Below are 24,387 nucleotides of genomic sequence, written 5' to 3'. Positions count from 1 at the left end.
CAAGGTCAAGCAATGGGACACAGCTCCTTAATTTCCGGCTCAACCCACTCCCCCAAGACCAAATAACAAGAAAAACTTGCACTTAGAGTATCCCAGTCACTCCCAGTATCCCAGGTTAAACAGTAGGGTTAGTAAGGATCTGTACTGAAACAGTCCCAAGGGGAATACAACAATTTTGCTCATTTGCACCATCTGTACAAAACAAACAGGGCTGGTCAGAGACCTGCCTGAGCTTCCTCCTTCCCAGCTCTCAGGAGGCAGCCAAAAGTCCACCAATGAGCAGCAGAAAGAGGATGACCCTGTAAAACTGGTGGGAGTAAGTCAGCTCATTGAGTGAAATAGTTTGACCTGCTATACTAAACACAAAGAAACACAGTTAATTTATTTTTGAAGTAGCTGATGTGTTTTCCTTACCAGCACAATGTTATCAGCACAGAAAATGACAACTGAGGACACACCTACAGCACTATACAAGCATCCTCCATTATCATGATGACACACCAGGTGAATGCACTGCTTACCTTACATCCAGCTCAATGGCTCTACACAACTTGAAACATAGGTTTAAGTTTAATTTTCTTAATTAAAAACAATCTGTGCTCAGGATAAACCTCATTAGCTGGTGTGCTCCCACATGAGCTACCTTACTTTAGATAAATTGCAATATAATCCCACATTAAATCCAGATCTTTGGTGCAAGGACTCTCAAATTGTTTGTAACATTCTACTTTTCCCTGCAGAGTAAAAAAACACATAGTTTTATTGCAACAGAGAACACTGGAGTCATAGATACACTATTTATATATGAACTTCCTTCAACTTTCAAACTCCTGATTCTTTGATTTTAATTTTCTTCTGGAAAAACCATTCAATAGGTAACAGACACCTTGAGACAGCTTTTCTTTGTGAAGTTGCCAGCATATGCCTTCTTCTACAGTGTCATTCCTTTTAACTATGGAAATCCATACCAAAACACTTTATTTGGTTATGTAACTCACTGAATAATTCCTGTAGGTTGCTGAAATGCCTGTCAGTTCACAGCAGCAGGTCACAGGACTCCATTAGGGCAGTGCTATCAGTTATTGCCATTAGTGTTTATCCCTCAGCACAGCAGTGCATGTGGGTAGGCTCTGGAGAGCACACAGCACTGGGGACTGTAAATCAGGACACAGCTTCTAAGACAACAGAAGTACAAATAATATTGCATATCTGATTAACACCAGAAAAGAGACTGAATCTCTGCTCTTTGTCATGTTACTTTTATACTTTATGAACTGTATCACTCTGCCAACAAATCTACATATTGCAGTGTACTCAGACACAAAAAGACATATATGAGGGTTACAGTTTAAAATTTTATTAAAGAATGATACTTAAGAAGTCAGATGATTGATTGTGTGTGACAATAGCATGCCTTAGGTAATTACAGAAGAAATGGTGTGAACTAAACATGCTTACTTCCTTCCACCCCAACAGCCACGTAGAGACAACTGTTTCCCAAGCACAACTTAAAGAAGCTTTAGGGCTTCTCTGAGCTATGCCTTGGTTCTTTCATCTTCAGACCTGCTAGGTCTGACCTGTCCATGTGATTTGTCTGTGCTCCTCCATTCACCTCCAGACAAGCTCTGCTCAAGGAAAGCTTTCCAATCTTCTGAAGACCCTGAAGAAGGGGTGATACTGCTCTGTGTAATTCCGTGGATAACAGCTTTTCTACCTAGAAAGGAAGAAAATACATGTTAAAAAGAAATACAGGTGTTCCTTTGTTCATAAGCCAATTATTGTTACATGTTGCTTCCTAAGGAATTACTGAAAACTCTGAAAAGTGTCTGAACAGCTTCCCTGGAGAAAGAAGGAGTTATGCAGTTCTAACAGCAACTGTACCACAGCCATGTTAACCTGATCCCCACAAGACCAAGGGACTGCAGAAGGACAAAGAACCACATCATATTACCAACGTGAAACGTAATTTGCCTTTATTGCCCGAAATGCAGCTTGCAAATCAGGGCTGGTAGCTGTGCTACACACCTTAGTAATGGTGCAAGCTGTGCTTTATTTGACATGCCATGATGACAACCTCCAGCAGAAACTCAGAGGAAAAATACAGACGAATGGTCTGGAATGGTGAGACCAAAATTGGCAGAGTGGGCAGCCAGAGCAGGGGCAGTTGTGCCATTTCAGCTGCTCAGCAGCCAGACAGTCAGTGCAGCAAGCGTGTCCTGCTGCAAAATTAACCCCATCTTTCACAAATGTAGGTTGTAATTCCATAAACAATTCAGTATCAAAGAATTACTAATCCCAAAATGAAAATTCCTATTTGCCTATACCAGCAGAGAATTTGGTAGAACAGATGGTAAAGCAGTAAAGGAAAAAAAAATCATAGAAACACAAAAAAATGTAGGTATGACCTTCATTCCATCAGTTTTGAAAATGAGCTATTGTTGTATTTTAAAATTATTTAAACACAGCAGAGTCTACTGACAGAATTCAGTCCTGACCCAGCTGTGGAAACACTGTAAGGCAACTAAAATACCCCAGGCCTTGGCATAGGCAGTGTGGACAATCTAGTCTGTGACATTTGGAATCCTTTTTTGCCCATCAGGTTGAAAAGATATTTAATTCCTGATGCTGGCAACAGAGCAAATGTTGCTCTGGAAGATGTAAGAGCAGCTCTGTGCCACAGTGAGGGTGTTCTCTAGAGCAGGAGACTTTGTGTCTTTGTCCTCCCCTGACACAGAAGTTCCTGATGGGGCTGTAAAACTGAGTAGGACTGAAATACAAGGGAGCTGGGATGGAAGAGATCTTCCCCTAAGAGTCATATTCTTGGTGGATTTGGGTAGAGAAGGCAGTACTAGTCAAACTGTTTTCAAACTGTGAGCTCTCCTTCAGAAACAGCAGAGAAAGGAAAAAGTAATTTAAGCAACTCCCAAGTTTGCTGCTTGTGTGTGATGTCAAAATCCAGAGTATTGAATGTCATTTTCCTCCTGATGCTACAATCTGCCTGTGATGACCTGCAAACTCTTTTCAAGAATTCCTCTTTAATTTTTTTTTTCTCCCTCATGGCTTGTTGTTTTTCTCCTCCCCACTTCAGCAACTGGAATGCCACAACTTTATTAAAGATATGGCTCTGTTTTGGCTCATTTCACATCATCAGTTTCTGCTTTACAAATGGGAAGTTATAAAAAGAGACTTTTTGGCTCACCTTGATTCTTGTGACCTGTTTTTTTTTCCCTAGTTTTTCCCTTCCTTTTTAAGGGAATGACACATCATTTTGATCCTTACTGGCTCTTTCCCGCGAATCCCAGAGTATTTCATTCTCTGTGAAAAGAAGTAAATTACTTTACTTTGATTATACATCAATCAATAGGACTCCAAATACCTACATAACTATATTCATACTCTGTGTATTGAATGATTGCTAACAAATGCAATGGGATGTTTTTCTTTAAAGAACACTGTGAACTTTAGGTATTGACAAGTACCATTAGATGCAATTACATGTACAATGTTTTGAAAATTTGGAATTTGGAGATGATCCTCATTCATGAATTTCAGCTGTAATCAATAACTAGTACTGTCAAGCTTTAAAATCCAGCCTGCATTGTGAAGCCACTGCCATGTTTGCAGAATGACAGCAAACACACCAAAAGAAAGCATTACTTACAGAGAGGCTGTCCAGGGGTGGAGAGGAGAATCTGAAGACAGAAATCTTCCCTGTGTGCTGATGGGCTTCCTCTCTTCTCCTTCAGGTTGACAGGACAGGGATGTCATCTCAAACTGCTGCTGATTTAAGCTGCCTGATTTGATTTCTTTTTACTGTGGTTGGCTGTCTTGAAATCATGTGTTTATATCCTTGCTCAAATCTGTTCAACATTAGCACAGGATGTGAGAGAGATCTGGCTTATGGGAAGGAGTCTCTCTCCAAGCAGCTACAGGATGAAACCAGTGTTAAGTAGGTATGTCCTGGAGATTAAATACTGAACTGGTCTTCAATGAACAAAATACCAAGCAACAGCATGACCTGGTGATGTATCATTAAAAGGCCTGAGAGAATAAATTGAAATTTTAATACTATTTATGCCCTACTTGACTTCCAACGTGCACATGAAAATCTTCCAGGTTTTCTGTGTTAAGGGACACGTGAGTAACTTCAAAGCAGCTCTGGTTTTTGCTCTGGAAAACGCTGATGCTCATTTTCAACAACAGTGTCAAAAGCCTGAAAAATAATGATGGATTCAAAATGCCATTTGTTAGAAAAAAACTCTTTAGATGTGCAGATGTTCTGTATCTGAGAAATCAAAGAAAGAAAATTAAAAATCTATTTAGAAGCTAAACAGCACAAGAAATACACATACTCTCTGTTGTGAGTTATTCATTGTATTCACATTCTGAAGATTGCCAGCCTCAGAACTTCCGTAGAAAGTGAACATGTGAAAAAGTGGTAAAATAAGAAAGAAATAAGACAAAGCGAGGCAAGACACACAGGAAACAGGAATTAATTGAGGAGAAAAGACTACCAAGTTCTGGCAATTTGCTGGGTGAAGGTACAGGGGTTAAGGTGCATTTTCTTTTCCAAGCAGGCACTGCACGTGCACAAGTCAGGTAAGTGGGGAGCAAGCAGAGAATAGAGTCAACCTAGGAAAATGGATGCCAATACAAATCTCAAACACGAAAAGAAAGCTACAGCTGGATACTCTGCATTCCTCTTAGTTCCCTCCCCCCACATAAAATATCACAACTGTAATCAAACAAAACAAATAGGATGAGTAATGTTTAGCCAGCAATGTTTCCAAAGATACTGGAAACACCTGGAAATCTTTGATAATGAAGAATTGTATGACTAGTTTTTACCTAGAAAAAGCCAAACCTACTGATACATCCCCCTTAATACCAGGAATCTGTTGGATATTCTATCATACATTCTATGTTTATAGGATTAGTCTAGTCAATGCTCCAGAAACCTTGTATATTCAGGCATGAAAAAAAAAAAAAAAAGGGAACAGTCAGAGGTGACTCTTCAAAAGGATCAAGCAGCTGGCAAAAAATATTGCCAGCTACCTTTTCATGCACCTGTGAGCATCAACAGTCCTTCCTCATGAAAGATTTCAATGTTAAACAGTCCTGTTTTTAGAAGGGAACTAGCTGATAGAAACAGAGAATTTTATGAGCTGAATACCTTGTTATGGCTCAGAGCTGCCATGAGAAGTAACTACAATTTGCTTTCAACTCAAATTCTGTCTATGGCAGTGATAAAGAATTATGGAAAAATGTACATTGAAAGGCATGGCTGGAAGCCACCAAGTTTAATTTTCTGCTTCAACCAGGGCTAATCTCAAAACTACATCAGGTTGTTCAGGACATCACCAGCCACGTTCCAAAAGTCTCAAAGGATGGAGTCCCCACAACCTCTCCAGGTGCAGCCTCTGAGTTCTGCCACTCTGTAGCTGAAGTTTTTACCTTACACCCCACATGGAGATCTTCTTGTTGCAGCTTGTGCCCCTTGCCTTTTGTTCCTTTTTCTCTTCCTCCACCTCCAAGAGAGTGTTCCTCCCTCCTCTCTCTAATATCTCCTCAGATGGAAGACTGCTTCCTCCTCCTCCTCCTCATGTCCCCACAACCTCTCCAGGTGCAGCCTCTGAGTTCTGCCACTGTGTAGCTGAAGAAGTTTTTACCTTACACCCCAGGTGGAGATTTTCTTGTTGCAGCTTGTGCCCCTTGCCTTTTGTTCCTTTTTCTGTTCCTCCACCTCCAAGAGAGTGTGCCTCCCTTCTCTCTCTAATATCTCCTCAGGTGGAAGACTGCTTCCTCCTCACCCTCCTCCTCCTCACTAGGCTGACCAAGCCCAGCTCCCCTGGTTTCATCTTGCTTACAGGGATACAAATGTCCAAAGAACACAGGAGGTTTGTGATGTTAATAGTACCAGGACAGAAAACAGTAAACCCCCAATGAAGACAGTGCTTTGAACACACTGATCACCAAATTAAATGTTGGCTTAAAGCCCTGTATTCCCCCAAGCAGGCATGTCATGATCACTGGCTGTCAGTAAGCTCCAAAATTAGCTACCCCAATCAAAATTTTCTCCTTCAGATCCTTGCTGAATATTCATATTCGTCAGCCTAGAAATATTTGGCTGTCCTGAAAAACCTGGTCAGGTTCCTGAACATATGCCATGTCCAGATGGTGACTCCAGGAGTGCTTGCTCTGCTGTTCAGGTAGATGTCCACTGAAACAATGCTACTCCTCGTGCTAGAATCACAGGAAAAAAGCTGTCCAGTTCCTCTCCTCTGTGGGTGACAGAACCTTCCCAAAGGGGGTTCAGGCCCTTTTCCTCCAGGGCTTCTGCAGAAGCTCCTGCACTGAATTAACTGAAGGTGACCTGTGAAATCTCATCTCCCGTACTGCTTCTGCCAGTGTCTTGCAAACCCTGGCAGTATTTTTGGCTGGCTTTCTCTCAGAAGCCATGAACAGGAAGCTTTCCAAAGAAGCCTCTGCAGGAACCCACTGGGATCTGTGGGGAGACACAATCAGTTGGAACAATTATAAGATTTGTTTACTTGCTCTTAGCAAAGCTCAGCATTTCTTGCCAACATCTGAAAAGCTGCCACAGTGCTCATCCAACATTTACAGAGAAAACTTGGTACAGTGTGGAAGAGAGGCACTGAAAGATGAACCCTTGGTTCATCTTTGGTCTGTACAGCGACCACATGATGTGAAGCTGAGCCACACAGGAGCTGGTACAGAAATAATTCATCAGCTGTGGGTGTTTCCTGAAGGAGCTGAAGTGGCTACCCTGGGCACCCTCCCACCTAATGCCACATGACAACAGATGACAGGGAGGGTTTTAGATGCCAGCTCTGGGCATGGCGAAAGAAATAAAATCTGGTGATCCCTGGCAGACTATGGATACCCCAGGTCTTACCTCACTTTGGTATTAAGAAGATTCTCTAATCTACCTGCTGGGGGTTGACAGACACCACAGATTTAGTGGTAGGGTGTTAGTGACATGCATAACAGCAATGTATGTTATGCTTTTAAAACACCAGGAGGGAGATTTGCATGGGGTTATTATTAATACTATTTGTAATGTTAAACTGGAGATAAAAATGTACTTTCTGTAATTAACCTGGATTAAGATAATGTTTGAGTTGTCAGAGGTGTGTAAGAGCTGTTATGGGTCATGTGGATATTTAAACTGACAGAACTAACTTCCAGTCACTCAGGATTCCTTTTCAACTTGCCCTTGGAGTTACATACATCTATAATGATTATTTCCATATAAAGGCTAGTAATTGATTTTGCCTATTAATAACGTATTCCATGCATCTCCTGTATGCTTGAGCCAAGTTAGGAGCCAAGGGAGAGAGACCCCAGCACTGCCAAGTCTGTTCACCTCCTTTCAGGCTTTGCTGCCTGAGCAACGTGTCAGTGCTGTGAGTCTTGAGGTGGGCAGTTCAAAGCCTGCTTGGCTGTTTCTACATAACATTTCAAGTAAAAAATGCCCAAAACTTTAAGAAAGGAGAGGAAAGTCTGGCGTTCCTTCTGATAAAACCAGTTCTTGGGAACTGAGCCTGTGCTGACACATGCAGGTGACCAAATGCTGAGTCTGAGCAGCCAAGAGCTGTGGCCAGGAGCAGCTACACCCCAGGTCCTGCTGAAAGACAGGGACTCCAAACACAGCTTCACCTGCCTCCATGTGCCAGGCACCAAAGCCTAACAAGTGTGGGACCAGCTAAGCAGCCAACAGCTGCTTCCATTCCTACTGAAGAGCATCTTCCAGGAAAAATATGAGGTCAGTCCCCACCACTATGACTATGCCAGCTGCTCCTCATGTGTGGTTGTGGAGATGATTTATCTCTAAATGAGCCCCCTCTTTTTCAGCTGCATCTTGTTTGCTGTATCACTTCTCTGATTTCCCTTGGTTCCTCCAAATTCCAATGTTTTGCTTCATGCTTCCAGCTGCTCTCATCAACATTATCACAGAAAACTAATTAATTCTGTATCCCATGGTCCCAACTAATAAGAGCTGCTGCATTTCAACCTCCTACCTGGTTTTGCTCATCTTCATCATAAGATTATCCAAATTAATCTTCCAGAGCTTACTTATGAGAATGCCAGAGAAGGTAGTACAATTATGAAGACAAATCAGCAACCATAAATTGAAAGTACAGTCTTAGTTGGCTAAAGAAACTGAATGCCTGAGTGGAACTGTAACTAATATCCAGGGGGAAGGAAACTTTGCATTCACTCTGAAAGCCTATGCAGGAGTCATTCTTCACAGTAGAACAGAAGGGCTGGTGCATGTGCCCCTGTCACCAAGGGCTCAAGAGGACAACCAACAGTATCACAGCTATTATGATAACACAAATAACTTTAAGGGACATGCTAATGGCCATGCTGTCCACAAGGGCAAAATCAGTATAATAATAACAATGCAAAATGATAATGAGTATATAAATCCCAACTAACTATATCCTAGCTGGGATGATGAAGTTGTCAACAAGCCCAGTGGATTACCACAAGGCCTCTTTACAAGACAGAAACTTTCATCAACAGGATACACCACCTCCATGTACAAATTGGAGATGGCTGTTTGCATAGAAAGATCTGCTCAAATCATTCTTATTTTTCCTGAGTGGATGAAATTTCACGTGAAACATTTCACTTTTATCCATATAATTTGTACTGTTAGTGAAGACTGCAAAGCAGCTGTGGGGTGACAGCTGCTTCCAAATACAGACAGACTGGACCTCTGCAGGTGCCACAATACAGTGTAACAGATGCAGACCCACAAAAGCAAGGATTCAGACTGGAATAATTGTAATAAAACTGTATGGGTGAGAGGTCAGCAAAATGTTCTAAGGATCTGTGGCACGAGTTTCAGCTCTGTTTCTGCTCTGTTGACATGAGATTTACCTTCACAATTGCAAGTCTAAGAGAGCTCCAAGGTAGGTGGCTCAACTTCTCCCTTCAGCTAATACACATTCTTGTCAGGAGTGGAACATTTTACACTGTGGTGTTTTGTGGGTTGATGAAAACATACCATTGTTACTTCAATCTTATTTCAAGACTCTTATAATCATTGACTGGCCAATCTAGTTCCTCTTTTGCACGTGAATAAATGAGAGCTTTGCTAATGATTTACTGGTAGGGCTTTTTTAATTTTTTCACTGAGGCTTCTTCAATTCCAGACTGATCAACCCTGTTGCCAGAAAACACATATCTTAAGGACATGCAAGACCATGTTTGAAGAAACACTTCCTGTTAAACAGATGATATTGTCCCCTCTAATATCTTATTTTCAATGAAAATTGGCAGGGAACTGAGCAGGAAACCTCTGACCAAGAAGAAACTCTTCAAATCCCTGCTAAAAGCAGTTCAAATAGAACTCATCAGAGGTGAGAATTTGAATCTAGTGAGTGCTCCAGTGACAAGAAACAGTGAAACAGAAGGAAACTCCTCCCTAAAGAGGCCTGGATCACCCAGTGAGGAAGCAGGACAGCTTCACAATTGCACACCAAAGATAAGGATGCAGGCAAAACCAAATTCCTCACACAACACATCTATAATGCTCTGACTACAGCCTTACCCCTGCCACCCTCAAAACATCAAATTCCTCTTTTACCATTAACACTTCCTCCAGATGGAAGGGTCAAATACAACCCCAGCCCCATTCTCCACATCCTCACTGATGACTTTTCAAAAGAGCCTGTGCAGCCCAATCTATGCAGCACAGTAATCTGAAAGCAAATGCACAGGTAACATCCTCTGAAAAGGAAATCTCAATTCCTCTATCAATTCTTACCAAAGAGCACACCAGCCCCTCAAATTCCAATTCATGAACTTTGAGGACACCATTCCTGACAGTCACTCAGAACAGCAGAGAAACACATAATGTTTTTGAAAGAGCTACATGGATAAGAATAGCATAAAAATAGCTTTTATAAAAAGAGAGACACTCTACTCATTGTACGCATTGCACTCAAACACCATCCTAAAAACTGCATCCAAAAAATCCTCGAAGAATTGACCACCTATGGTGGAACATCCTACTAAAGGATGGAATATTTTCTGCAGAGCCATCCCTGCCAGTCTTTAAGCTGGATCCAACCTTGCTAAGCTTATCTCAGAAGGAAGCATTTTGTGCAGAAAATGAGAAGAGAAAAAAGCAAGTACAACTTGTCAAAACCTTCCTTTCCACCTTCCTTGCAAGGACTTTCTACCCCAGACACCAGCACCCCCAAGTCTCAGACATGAGCTTTCCTGGGAAGTCATATCCAATACCTGGGCCTCCCACACTCCCACAGCTGAGCTCAAACAACTCCTGAGACCAGAGTGAAGTGGCACAGAGCACTGACACACACAAATACACCTCACTGCTGCAGCTCTCACAAGGTAACCACTCAGTCTCTGACTGTCACTCCCGACCCTGGAGGAAGCCCTGCAGCCACAAACCTAGGAATAAAAATTCCTGACAGTTCAAAACAGCAAAGCACTGCTTCTAAGTCACATTATAATTTCCCACAGTCTCCACACTCTCCCCCTCTCCACACCCCAACTCCCTTTCTCAGCCTACACCTCCTCTAGTCATTTGCACATGCCAGGAAACATTACTTCTCTTTCCCTACAAAGACAAGTATTGTATCATTTCTGCTTTCTTACAAATTATCATTCCCTCGCTGAACCTGACAGCTCCATTTCCTGTCAAAGATGATCTGATACCGACTCACAACTCTGAGGGATTTTCCCCATTTGCAATCCAGTCTGAAAGCAAGCTGTCACCTTTAAGCCAGGCCTGAAGGTGTCTTGTGTGCCTGAAAGCTTTTCTTCTTTCAAAACAACAGTGGTTGGTCTAACGAAAGACATCACCTCTGCATATGTCCTTAGGCATCATGGGCACAACGACACTGCTGCTTTTGAACAGTTTAGAAATCAAGACATATTTACAGTCCAAGTAAACTTTTAGTCCTTATCAGAGTATTAAGACATGATTTTGAATCCCTAAAGGCTTAAAGACACCTCATTCTTCCCAAACCATTAGGACCATGGAAATTGGAGAGATATTTTGTGAGGCAACTGTGAAATTCTGATTGTCGGCCTAAACTTTTTACAAGGCATCACGATCCTCAATCAAAGGTTTGAAAATAGAACAGAAAGGGCTCATTGCCTTTAGAGAGTAAGATAAAGCTAGAAAGATGCAGAAACTCTTAATGCTTAATAAGATAAAAAGAGTTGTCCCAGTCATCAGTCTCCCTTAACTTACCAGTCAGCCCCAAACTCTGACAGGATAAGGAATTCCAGAGTGTGAGAAAACAAATATGGATCAAAACGAATTGGCAATTCAAATGTCTTCACTCTCAACTTTCTATTCACCTTTACAACCAACTTTAATTGCCCTTGGAAAATATTCTATTTGACACAATTTCAACACTTCCCTCCCAGAGTTGTGGTTTTTGTAGGAATTAAGGCCCAAATCTTGAGAGATGTAAGAAGCCAGCAGACACACTCTTCTCTTCACTCCTAAAATTCACACCATGCACAATCACAAACAAATCAATACTATTATTTTCCCATTTAAGATAGAATACATATTTAGAAAGCATCTGAACCACTGTATGGGAGGTGAAAGTTCCACCCACCGAATACTTTCTAGTTGAAAGCCTGTCAGTGTATCTGCATCCAACTTATCCTTGTTGGGAAAGATGACCTGCACTCTTACCATCATGATTAGAATTTCCCAGGGTCCATGGCTCATCTGAGTCAAAGTGAGTGTCTCCTCCAATTCCCGGTCCAGGAAAGTAAGCATGAGCCAGGAATCCACCTTCTCCATCAAAAGGAGAACTGTCTCCATGGAAACCAGAAGCAAAAAAGATCATAATATCTGCCTCCTTTCTGTCATTTTTAATTTCATGGTAAGGGACCTCTTCAAAGGAGCCCCTCAAATTCCAATTCATGAACTTTGAGGACACCATTCCTGACAGTCACTCAGAACAGCAGAGAAACACATAATGTTTTTGAAAGAGCTACATGGATAAGAATAGCATAAAAATAGCTTTTATAAAAAGAGAGACACTCTACTCATTGTACGCATTGCACTCAAACACCATCCTAAAAACTGCATCCAAAAAATCCTCGAAGAATTGACCACCTATGGTGGAACATCCTACTAAAGGATGGAATATTTTCTGCAGAGCCATCCCTGCCAGTCTTTAAGCTGGATCCAACCTTGCTAAGCTTATCTCAGAAGGAAGCATTTTGTGCAGAAAATGAGAAGAGAAAAAAGCAAGTACAACTTGTCAAAACCTTCCTTTCCACCTTCCTTGCAAGGACTTTCTACCCCAGACACCAGCACCCCCAGGTCTCAGACATGAGCTTTCCTGGGAAGTCATATCCAATACCTGGGCCTCCCACACTCCCACAGCTGAGCTCAAACAACTCCTGAGACCAGAGTGAAGTGGCACAGAGCACTGACACACACAAATACACCTCACTGCTGCAGCTCTCACAAGGTAACCACTCAGTCTCTGACTGTCACTCCCGACCCTGGAGGAAGCCCTGCAGCCACAAACCTAGGAATAAAAATTCCTGACAGTTCAAAACAGCAAAGCACTGCTTCTAAGTCACATTATAATTTCCCACAGTCTCCACACTCTCCCCCTCTCCACACCCCAACTCCCTTTCTCAGCCTACACCTCCTCTAGTCATTTGCACATGCCAGGAAACATTACTTCTCTGTCCCTACAAAGACAAGTATTGTATCATTTCTGCTTTCTTACAAATTAGCATTCCCTCGCTGAACCTGACAGCTCCATTTCCTGTCAAAGACGATCTGATACCGACTCACAACTCTGAGGGATTTTCCCCATTTGCAATCCAGTCTGAAAGCAAGCTGTCACCTTTAAGCCAGGCCTGAAGGTGTCTTGTGTGCCTGAAAGCTTTTCTTCTTTCAAAACAACAGTGGTTGGTCTAACGAAAGACATCACCTCTGCATATGTCCTTAGGCATCATGGGCACAACGACACTGCTGCTTTTGAACAGTTTAGAAATCAAGACATATTTACAGTCCAAGTAAACTTTTAGTCCTTATCAGAGTATTAAGACATGATTTTGAATCCCTAAAGGCTTAAAGACACCTCATTCTTCCCAAACCATTAGGACCATGGAAATTGGAGAGATATTTTGTGAGGCAACTGTGAAATTCTGATTGTCGGCCTAAACTTTTTACAAGGCATCACGATCCTCAATCAAAGGTTTGAAAATAGAACAGAAAGGGCTCATTGCCTTTAGAGAGTAAGATAAAGCTAGAAAGATGCAGAAACTCTTAATGCTTAATAAGATAAAAAGAGTTGTCCCAGTCATCAGTCTCCCTTAACTTACCAGTCAGCCCCAAACTCTGACAGGATAAGGAATTCCAGAGTGTGAGAAAACAAATATGGATCAAAACGAATTGGCAATTCAAATGTCTTCACTCTCAACTTTCTATTCACCTTTACAACCAACTTTAATTGCCCTTGGAAAATAGTCTATTTGACACAATTTCAACACTTTTCCCTCCCAGAGTTGTGGTTTCTGTAGGAATTAAGGCCCAAATCTTGAGAGATGTAAGAAGCCAGCAGACACACTCTTCTCTTCACTCCTAAAATTCACACCATGCACAATCACAAACAAATCAATACTATTATTTTCCCATTTAAGATAGAATACATATTTAGAAAGCATCTGAACCACTGTATGGGAGGTGAAAGTTCCACCCACCGAATACTTTCTAGTTGAAAGCCTGTCAGTGTATCTGCATCCAACTTATCCTTGTTGGGAAAGATGACCTGCACTCTTACCATCATGATTAGAATTTCCCAGGGTCCATGGCTCATCTGAGTCAAAGTGAGTGTCTCCTCCAATTCCCGGTCCAGGAAAGTAAGCATGAGCCAGGAATCCACCTTCTCCATCAAAAGGAGAACTGTCTCCATGGAAACCAGAAGCAAAAAAGATCATAATATCTGCCTCCTTTCTGTCATTTTTAATTTCATGGTAAGGGACCTCTTCAAAGGTAAGTGGTGTCACTCTCTGCCAAACATCAAAGGCCTGACGAATGGCTCTCCTTGTATCAATCTCTCCAACCTTGGGTGTGTAGTTGTGTACACTGTGGGAATGAGAAAGAAGGGATGTTTCAATTTGCAGAATACATTTGAGACTTATCAATACATAACCACACAGTTTCAACTTCCAAAGGAAAGTTTTTTGCAGACACTACTCTGTGCATGCAAAGTTTTGCTGTTACAAAGAAAGTTGCCAACAGAACTACCACCCTGATCTGAAACCTACATTTATTAACAAGAACCTTCATAATGCTTTGGTTGATTTTGGATCACTTCATAAAAACTCTCAAATCTGGGTGTAGACAGCTGAGTAACCTTTTTTAAAAATGTAAATTACTTCAGATTTTGTCTGAAGTTATGTTAAGATGGAATCTACTACATGAAAAAAAAAAACCAGACCACTAAAATTCCTTTTGAGAAACAAACTTCCAGTAAACTACACAACCTTACTTATATGACCTGCTTCCTTCTCCAAACTACTTAAAATATTCTAGAGCTCATAAGAGTGATGGATCTGCCAGTTTTGTGCAGCCCAGTCCATGACAGCTAAAGATACAGAGTTTGGGGAGAGTCAAGGGCATTTAACTGCGCACAAATGTCCCATACTTCTAAGCCTTATGATAAAAATGCTGTTCATGAGATGTTTAGTGCATGTGCATATAACAGCCTCATGATTTATTAAACTTGACTTGGGACACATCAAGTATCTATGTCATTGGAACAATTTTCAGTTTTTAATGAAGCTGTCTCAATTTAATATAAACACACTGTAATACATTCAGTGGTGAATCAAGACACCCATCACTTGAATGGACACTACAAATACTGAAATTGGAAAGCTAAACAGCTACTGGTTTGATGAGAGCAACAGTGCAGCCATCTGCCAAGCTGCTTCTCTTGCTTATATGTATGCTTAAGATTTACTTTACTTATATGATTCCATACCACTTTCCCCTAGGGTCCAGAAAAAAGGTTAGAAGGATCTGATTCTCAGACCTTTGCATACAGAAGGTGTACCTTTACAATTTGAATTTAAAAAAATTATTATTGGCGGAAGGTTTGAACTAGTCCCCAGAACTAGTCCCTCCTCCCAGTCCCTGCAGCCCTCTCTGCAACCTGAAACATCCAACTCCTTTCTCAGAATTCTTGTCAGAAGAGACAGAGGGCCTCAGTCCCTGAGTGTCTTTCCCTTCACACCATCATGTTCTTTTCTACACGTTCTGGTACTTTTCCCATGCTGGTCACTCACACTTCTACCTCTTTACTGCAGACCTTCTTTCTGTCTTAAGTCTTACCCAGGTCTTCTCCTTAATGACTACATCTCTAATTTTCACTCCTTTCCATCTCCTTTCTCCCTCCAAAAAATTTAAAAGGCTGCAATTTCAACCAGAGGGTGGGTTAATTTTAATTTGAAGTGACATTCCTATTGCCAGAAAGCTCCACTGACCATCCTTCAGCAACTGCCTCTCAAAAGCTCACAGCCTGGCTGACTCACAACACCTCTCTGGGAAACAACTGCCCCTCTGCAACACTCCCTTGACACCTGTAGGTCACTCCAGCTGGCCTAACCTCAGCTGGCCTAAGTCTGGATAAAAACAAGAGCTCTACTACAGGAGCAAAAGTAAAACCGCTGCAAAAATAAATGTTGCAAACCAGTGGAAGGAGAAAGCATCTTGTCCCCAAACAGTGGTGCTCCTTCTGCTTTAATGATTTGTTAAAGGTGACACAATCTAAATGTTAGAGCCTTAGATTTCTAACAGAAGAAAAAGGGCCTTTTACTAAGATTTTTCTACCAAATTTACACATCTGATGGCTGCAATTCAGTTGTCTTTCCTGATCAGTTATTTTCTAATTGATAACAGACTCTTCAGTTGCCCCAGTGCTCTGACAGCATTCTCCTCCACCACACTGAGAAAGAAAGCCCAGGCTAGACATTACAGGAAGGATCCAGTTTCAATTTAAAAGTACTTACAAATTCTGCATGCCAAGCAAGTGCAGACCATTTTTTCCCCATCAAACAGGGGGAGGGAGGGGAAGCACATACCTGTAGGTTATGTGCTTCTGTCTCCACTTCTGGCCAGTGAGTGCATACCGCTTTTTCCTCCGGCTGCGACGTAGGTGGGGATGATCCGGAACTCCACATCGAGGCTTCTTCATCCACCTGCAAGCAAAGGGAAAAAAACAAGAAGCTACATTAAGAGTCTGGAAAAGAGATTCCAAACGTCTCAGGAGGTGACTGGAAGACCTCTGAGAGATGGCCAGTGCTGACACCACGAAGGGTTCAGTCCTCCTTGTGTCAGGTTTATCCTCTGCACAGGGCTGTGCTACCCACCTCTGCTGGCAATGCACACACCAAAACCACTTCACTTTTCCTTGTGGAAACAGAGTTTGGATCAGGTAGACCCTATGCTCAACAAGAGCTTAATCATAATAATGCCACAAGAGACCCAAATCAAAATCACAAGTTTGTGTCCCCTGGGATCAAACTCACCTATCACCTACTGGATCCACTCTCCATTTGGTAAAGTGGTCCTGTGCCACTGAAAAAAATATCCAGTTCATACCTCACTAGGTAAACTTGTTCAGTGAAAACACAACCCTCCCAGATAATAACTAAGGCTTTCACCTGGAATGACCAGAACAGATCCCTCCAGTCTCTGGGTCACACACACCAAATTCCATTAGGTTCTTCCCATAACCCCTGACTCTTGATGTCACTCATGATGTAGGAAACTCTAGACTCTATTGCCAAATGAACTGGAAGAGCAAAGGATGCTGTTCCTTGCACAGGGATCCAGGCAGTATTATCACACAAGTCCACTCTCCTTCCCTACTCCTTTACTTCCAGCCTTGACAGATCTTTTGTTTCTTTCTTACAGCAGCCTGGGAGTGGTCAAACACTGGCAGAGGTTGCCCAGAGAAGTGGCAGAATCTTCAATCCAGGGAAATAGTCCAGGGTAGCCTGCTTTATATGTCCCTGTTTTAGCAGAGGCTTGGAGTAGATGAACTCAAGATGCTCCTTCAATGATTCTCTGACAGAATCAAGGAGAAATAGACTGTTCCTGAAATTACACCTCCTCATGTGGGTACACTCCAGAGAAGCCAGAAGTGGCTTATGAAGGAACAAATCTGCCCATCACTGCATGTGGCAGCTGGGGAAGAAGGAGACAAGGGCAGAGACTGAGGAACTACAGGTACTTGTCTCCACAGGTCTCCAGTCACATCCTTTAAGACTTTGCAGTGCATCCCAGGGCAGGAGAGCAGAGCCCAGGAATAACACAAGCAGTCTCTGGCCACAGCCTCCCCCTAAGCAGACTGGCACTGCCTCAGCCACTGGATTTCTTCAGGCATTTCATGCATTTGATCCACTTACTCTGATGGCAAAGGCAAGTGACACAAAGCCCTTAAGAACACTTTGCAGGACATGCCACTGAAAAGCATTCTAGCCAGTGCTGGCACATTTCTCAGAGGACACCAAATTTTCTCCCCTGTCCTCAGTAGGGTTTCTCCCACATCCTTGGCTATCCAGGGGACAACTTTTGGCCTCCAAATGCAGACATTCCTCCATCAACTGCAGCCAGCCAATGGCAAGTAGTCCACACTTGCACCTAAACAACGTACATCTTATTCACTAAAAAATATTAACCCCAGACCTTCAGGAAGGGAGGGTCTCCCATCACCAGTAGATGGTTTACAAGACTTTTTGTCAGGACACCTTTTAAATTAAAACCAACCAGGCACACAGATACTGTGCACCACCAGAAAATTCCTTCAGAACACACACACACACACACCTGCCCTATTCAGGCAGCCATGCAGCCCTTTCCTGATTCCACTCCTGTATGTAATTCTGGTTGCTTATAAATTTCAGTGCAGTCATCTGTCGTCTCCCCACCAAGAACAGAGCAAATGAGAGCTGTTATACACATTGCACTGTACCTGACAAGAACCCAAGCTGTGTATATGAAGCCAGCACAGATCTTCCCCACTTACATCACCTCACATTTATCAGCACTGTACATCTTTCAGAAATCCAGGCAACCTGTGGAAATTGGATCTGTCTTGCCCACACAACTGCTGCCACCTTCAAAGAAAAGCAGTACATCTAAGATTTGCTTTTAGAAATATCAATTCAACCTGAACACACTGTGTTTTTCCAAGTGTCCTTTATTTGTGCTCCTTTCTATGGCTTCTAGCACTTTCCTAAAGAGACCTCAAGCTTACTGTTACCTGTATTCTTCCAAATATTTTCTGAGTTTTCAGGGTTTTTTTTCATTCCACTCATATGTTATAATACAATGTTTTCATCATAACCTTACATAAGCCATAGTCTGAATCAGGTTTTCACCTCTTGAGCTTCATGGGAACTGCAGTAGTCTGAACATCACCATCATCAGGCCCTGACTACAGTCAGAAAATGACCTTCTGTCTATCGTTACTAGTATCATCTAGGAGACAAAGAATTAACAGAACAGTACTGCCAAACCAGCCTGCATGTGCAGAGAAGTCACTGGGGCTGTCCAGGGCAGTGCTGACACACCAGCAGGACCTCACCCCTCAGCATCTGTTTCCTGTAAGAACACCTTGCCAAGTTCCCAACACTTGCCCTATGCCCAGCTGGCCACATGAATTCACCCCTACACGGCTCAGCCCACTATTATCAAAGCCAGAACTGCACAGAGACCCCACAGAAAGTGCATTCCCTCCAACAGCCAAATTCCCTGCCTCTTTGCCAGCTCCAGGTACAGCACAGGGGCATGGGGCTGCTCCAGAGCAAGCTGCAATACTGACCCCTGGGGCTTCAAGGACTTCTTGAGCCAAAGCTTCCAAAGCAGAGCTGTTGAGACTCATGCTGCCCATGGCCCCTAACTCCATATAATACAGTATTTAAACGATATAAAAACCCCATTTCACTTAGGTCTGTCTGAACCCCCATATTCCTCCACAGTTTGTTCCAGAGCTCAGATACTGCCTGTCTGAAGCCAAGGAGCAGAGCTCAGCTACCTGGTTGGAGCTCAGCAGTACCCGAGCTGTCGTCAGCTTGAGCTAATGTCAAGCTGAGAATGTTTATCTAGATCAGTTCCCTGATTCAACTTACTTCCCAGACATATGGGCCCTGGTCTAATCACATGGTACAAATCCAGCTATCTCTCCTCCTCTCAGCAGGGCAGGTCTGTGGCAAAATATTCACAAAGCTGTAACTTGCTGCTGTTAATCATCTGTAGCTGAGCTTTATGATAGTCATTCTCTACTGAGCAGTTTGGATACCTCACTCTATGTTCCAGGGGAAATCATCACACCAGAAACAACAAAAGACAATTACTTGAAGCAAGATTCAGATACCCCCCCTTCTTATTATTTTAAATGGGAACACCAGTAACACTGGATCATCAAAATTTATTGGCACTCTTAAAGCACACACTATTGCATTCCTCCAGCTGCTTGGCATCAGGAAACAAGCAATTTCCAAAAGCAGTGACATCCAGTTCCTGTCCAGACACAGCTGCTCTCCCCAGCTCAGGCTTCAACCCTTTCACAAGACTCTCCTAAAGAGAGAGCTGTCACTGTCAATCCCCTACTCTTGACCTGGTGGGATTGGTATCTTTAAACAGGTGTGGTTCACCCCAAGGTGAGAGACCTGCACAACAGGCTCAAGACAAAGCACAAGATGCTTCCAACACAAGTAAGATTATTCCTTGGTTCCTTCCAAGGCCATGTGATTGACCATGACAAAGACAAATCACCACTTTTGTTCTGCACTAGTGTGCCTTCTCTCCAGAATGCTCCAGCATATCCTTGCCCAGCTGCTCACAAAACCACAGTTCAGCCCACCAGCTGCAGGCAGACACAAAACTTGCTGAGGCATCATCAGTTGCAGGGTCTGAGGAGGCTGTTTTATGTGTTCTCCCTGCTCTCTTTACAGGAAACTATATATCCTCTGCTGAATGGACCCCCACCCAAACTTCCTTTTGGGCACCAAAAAGCATCACCTGTGGTGGTGCTTCTTTCTATCTCCCACTAGCAGCACCTGCATGGTGGCTTCCACATGCTTAGGTACCAATCTTGGAGGAAAAAACAAGCTCCAGATTTGAAGGCATGTGGGAAAGGAGACGAGAAACTTTAGGCTTCCGTAGTAAGTGTAAATAACTCTTAAAGTCACTTTAAAAAGACAGAACTGACAGAAAAATTCCCAAATTGAAATCTCAAAACTCCTAACGCAGACTGAAACAATGGCTTAGTAAATGCTTGAGTAATTCAGAGGCCTTGGAGGCAGCTGGCCTTGCCAGCTCTCTTCCTTCTGCTCAGCCTCCACATGCAGGTCTGAGGAAGTGACAGCCCAGCACAGCCCAGGCAGATGCCCCTCCAGCCCAAACGACAGGCTCACTGCTAACAGCAACCTGGACCTCTTTTTCTGTTCATGCAAATTCTAGGCAAATTCCACGCTGCCATGCAGCATATGGACCCACTGACTCAGGACAGATGGAGGCAGAGCAACCCAACATGCCTCCAAAGCACACCAGTGTTTGGCTGGAGCTCAGGTCTCACGCTTTCGAGACTTGAGTTTCAGAAGAGGGAATCATCCAGGTTTTTCACTCATCAGCCTTTGGGTGCTCATGCACTGATTAAGCCCTGCCCATAAACACAAACTCAGTAAAATGTGGGGAACACCTTCCTTTCTTTCAGAAAAACTTACTGCCTAAAACAAGGACTCCCACTCACAGTTTGTGCCTTTCCCCATCACTCAGAAAGCAGCAGAAGCAGCTCCTTAACTTTCCAAACTAACACCCTAATATCACAGCCCCTTCTTTCCCCATCCCTTTCCAAATAATCAGCATCCCAAATCCAACCTTCTACACACCAACTGCACACACAGAGCAGTTGCTTGATGGCTCTGTTCAGCATTCACCTACAAACCATGTTATTAATGGCAAAGAGATCTCAGATGGAAAATTTCCACCTTTAAAAAGCACTTTGTTTTCAACTCATTTGAAAAGCATACAGGATTTTCTCTGCCCCTCAATGGAGAACAAGGGGCTCTTCCTGTGAGCTAAAGGAGGAATGTTACGTTCACTGGAGAGGTAGTCCCAGCCCAGGATGATCCCCTCCTGTCCAATTCACTAATTTCTTCTGTTTCTCTCTCTTCCTGCAGTCTGGAAGGCATAAAACCAAGCCACTTTGTTCTTTACATTATTTGGTTACTTTATGGCCCTTTCTTTTGGGCCACCATGTCCCTTTTGCCAGCAGTGTGCCCTATGAGGAGAGATGAAGAACCAGGCAGAGCACGCTCTGAAAGGGTCTGCTAATGTAGCAAGGGACAACTATGCACGGCCCAAGCAAGTTCCACTGGGCTTTCTCTTTTTGCTCACCACGAGGTGCTTTTTTTCCCCCAGAAAACCTTAGTAAGACTTTCTCTGCATTCTGCTTTAGTTATCAGATGCTTCCCAGATCAACAGCAGATGGATTCAGCCACTACATGACACCCTGGCAACCAGATAAGGAGCCACTTCCACACCACCCTTCGGAGCCCACATTGAAGAGAGGATGAAAAAACAAAGCCCCTTCAGCCCTGGTGATTTATACCAATGCTTCTGAGCTATCAAAACCCTGGTCACAAACAACAACACATGGCCAACAGACAGCAGAAAACATCTAATGTCCAACAAATGGCAACTATGGGCAGCTAAGCAGCCTTGACTACCGTCATCAGACTATAATAACTCACTTCAGTTCTAACTATGGATCTCCACAAATAACATCTATGGAGATGCACAAATCCAATTAATTAGGAAAGAGATTAAAAGTCATTTCTAGAGCCAGAATTTTAACCTAAATTCAGACAGAGATGGAAGTAAATGAAACCCTTGATGTCCTCCACTTTCAGAAGCTCACAGGATTCACGCTTTGATTGTGCACCAGCAATGGGTATCTGTGCTCAAAGAACAACAGTACCAAGAGCTTCTCCTCAGACTCACAAAAAATACTGTCAGTATGAAATACATATTTCATACTGAAATATGACAGTGCATTAAGAAAGAGAAATATAAAAGTAGCCTATATTAATCTTACTCAATAGTTGTCTGGTCCAAAACTCCTGTTACTGGGATTCCATAAAACTGTTGCATAGTGGCAACTGCAGACTGCACAGCTTTTCCTGACTGCAAGGGAGACATTTGGCTGTCAGATGGAAGTAAGTAGCCATAAGTTTTTAACCAACCCTGAAAAAGAAAGAAACAGATGGTAAGATGCCACAGTAAGTTTTCAGCATAACAGTTCAGAACATTTCCTCAAAAGGAAAAGTGACAAACTAGCCCAAAAAATTCAGCAATCTCTCTTTTTTTTTTTTGTTAGGTTTGGTAATATCAGATGAAACCCCCAAAAACCTAAAACACACACAAAAAATCAAACAGCCAAAAAAACCACACTCTGAAAGTTTGAAGACCCTGATTAGGTGGGTGTTTCCTCAACTAACAGCTAATACCAGCAAACTGTCAGAACAGGAAAATAGCCAACTCTCCTCAAGGAGTTCTGTCCCTTTCCCTGCCTCCATCCTAAAATGCATCCTTAGATAAAACTGCATATCAAACTTGTCAAAATGCTAAGGACAACATTTTCAAAAACATACAGTTATTCAGGATTTTTTTTCCTCTCCTCTATTCCCTTCCCTGATTTTGATATGAGGCTGAACCAGAATATTAAGTAACAATAATAACAACAATAATAATAGCAGTGGTAGAATAAAAACTTGTTTTCATAAACTTTTCCCCATAACTTTTCATGCACACTCCCTAGTGCTTCATTCTCCTGGTTGATTCAATTCTTAGATCAGGATTATTACGAGACCAGCATATACCCTAGAAGTTTTTCCCCAATCAATCTGACCCACAGGACAGTCCTCACCACATAAGCACTGATAAATCACCTGCACGACCTGTTCTCCCACTGACAGCATGATCACTTAGGGAAGGGGGAGGGAAGATGCTTGCTCTACCTTAACATAACACAGCAGCAGGAAAGGAGCTCAAGTCAGGAGAAGCAGAAGTGGGAGAACAATCCCTGTTTCTTTGTGGCAACAAGAAGATACCAGAAGCCATTAGGGAGAGGGAAGGGCCCTGCTTCCAAAGCAGGAGAAAGAATCACAGAAGGGCTATTAGCCCATCTCATTCCATCCCCTGCCAGGGGCAGGGACACCTTCCACCACACCAGGCTGCTCCAAGCCCTGTCCAACTGGCCTTGGACACTTCCAGGGATCCAGGGGCAGCCACAGCTGCTCAGGGGTCCCTGTGCCAGGGCCTGCCCATCCTCACGTTCCTTCCCAATATCCCATCTAACCTTGCCTGCTGGCACTAGGAAGCCAGTCCCTGCGTCCTGCTCCTCCAGACCGTCGTTCAAAGTCCCTCTCCAGCTCTCTTGGAGCCCCTTTGGGAACTGGAAGGGGCTGTACTGTCTCCTCAGAGCCTTCTCTTCTCCAGGTGAACACCCACAGCTCTCCCAGCCTGGCTCAGAGCGGTGGAGCTCCAGCTCTCGGAACATCTCTGTGGTCTCCTCTGGCTTTGCACCAGCAGCTCCTCAACGGTCTTGTGTTAGGAGCCCCAGAGCCAGAGGCAGTGCCCCAAATGGGGTAGGGAAGCGACACGAGAGCATGAACTGGGCATGCCAAAGTTCACCAAGGGCACATGCAACGCTACGAAACACGGACATCACCAATAGCTTCAGACAAAGCTAAGCTGCAAAACTGCTCCAAGACCATTTGCTACCCCTGCCTTAGCCTCTGACAAGCACAACAATGCTGGGAGACTCCATTATAACCAACATTAGCTCCCGTCGAGTAGCGAGAGCACAGCAACCAAAAGAGCTGGGAGTGGGGCTGCCCTCGCGGGTACCGCACTCGGCAGCGGGAACGGGGCACCACACGACAGCCATCCGGACACTCCGAGAAGCTGCTGCCGGAGACTGCAGCTCACGATCACGCAGGAGGAGCACGGCCGGTGCTCGGGCACGGGCACTGCTTCTCCGGCCGGTCCCAACCTGCCGAGGCGCGGCCGGAGCAGCTGTGCCCGCACACCCCATCTCAGCCAGCCCTGCGGGAGGTGATGGAAGGCTTCTGGCGGAGAAGGCGGAGGAACCGCGGCCCGCCCGGCTTTCCGGCCCACCCTGAGACACCCAGCGCACATCCCGGCCCGGGGACGCCGGCGGCAGCCGCTGCCCCGCCCGGCCCCGCTCGCGGACCTACCCGGCCGGTGCTGGTGTCGGCGGCGGCGCGGAGCAGCGCGCAGAGCAGCGGCAGGAGCGGCCCCGC

General features: G+C 43.7%; 1 protein-coding gene across 2 annotated transcripts in view; it reads right to left on the bottom strand.

Annotated features, from left to right (window-relative positions):
• The window catches only part of MMP24 (matrix metallopeptidase 24), a 45,978-nt gene extending 21,597 nt beyond the window's left edge, over positions 1-24,381 (bottom strand). The window contains exons 1-5 of one of the 2 annotated variants that reach the window (XM_039711283.1): positions 24,322-24,381; positions 22,158-22,306; positions 16,135-16,251; positions 14,032-14,134; positions 11,714-11,915 (exon numbers count right to left, since the gene is read on the bottom strand). In XM_039711283.1, coding sequence (XP_039567217.1) covers positions 11,714-11,915; positions 14,032-14,134; positions 16,135-16,251; positions 22,158-22,261 — 526 coding nt within the window. In that variant the 5' untranslated portion in view covers positions 22,262-22,306; positions 24,322-24,381. Of the gene's footprint in view, positions 1-11,713; positions 11,916-13,829; positions 14,135-16,134; positions 16,252-22,157; positions 22,307-24,321 lie in introns of both variants that reach the window. The other variant, XM_039711286.1, reaches the window with a different exon arrangement.
• Positions 24,382-24,387: the final 6 nt, after the last annotated feature.

This window comes from Passer montanus, unplaced genomic scaffold (genome assembly GCF_014805655.1).
Source record: "Passer montanus isolate IOZ18808 unplaced genomic scaffold, ASM1480565v1 scaffold249, whole genome shotgun sequence".
Taxonomy (NCBI): Eukaryota; Metazoa; Chordata; class Aves; order Passeriformes; family Passeridae; genus Passer; species Passer montanus.
Note: the sequence above shows the minus strand (reverse complement) of the source record. Positions and strands in the feature narration are given on the sequence as shown.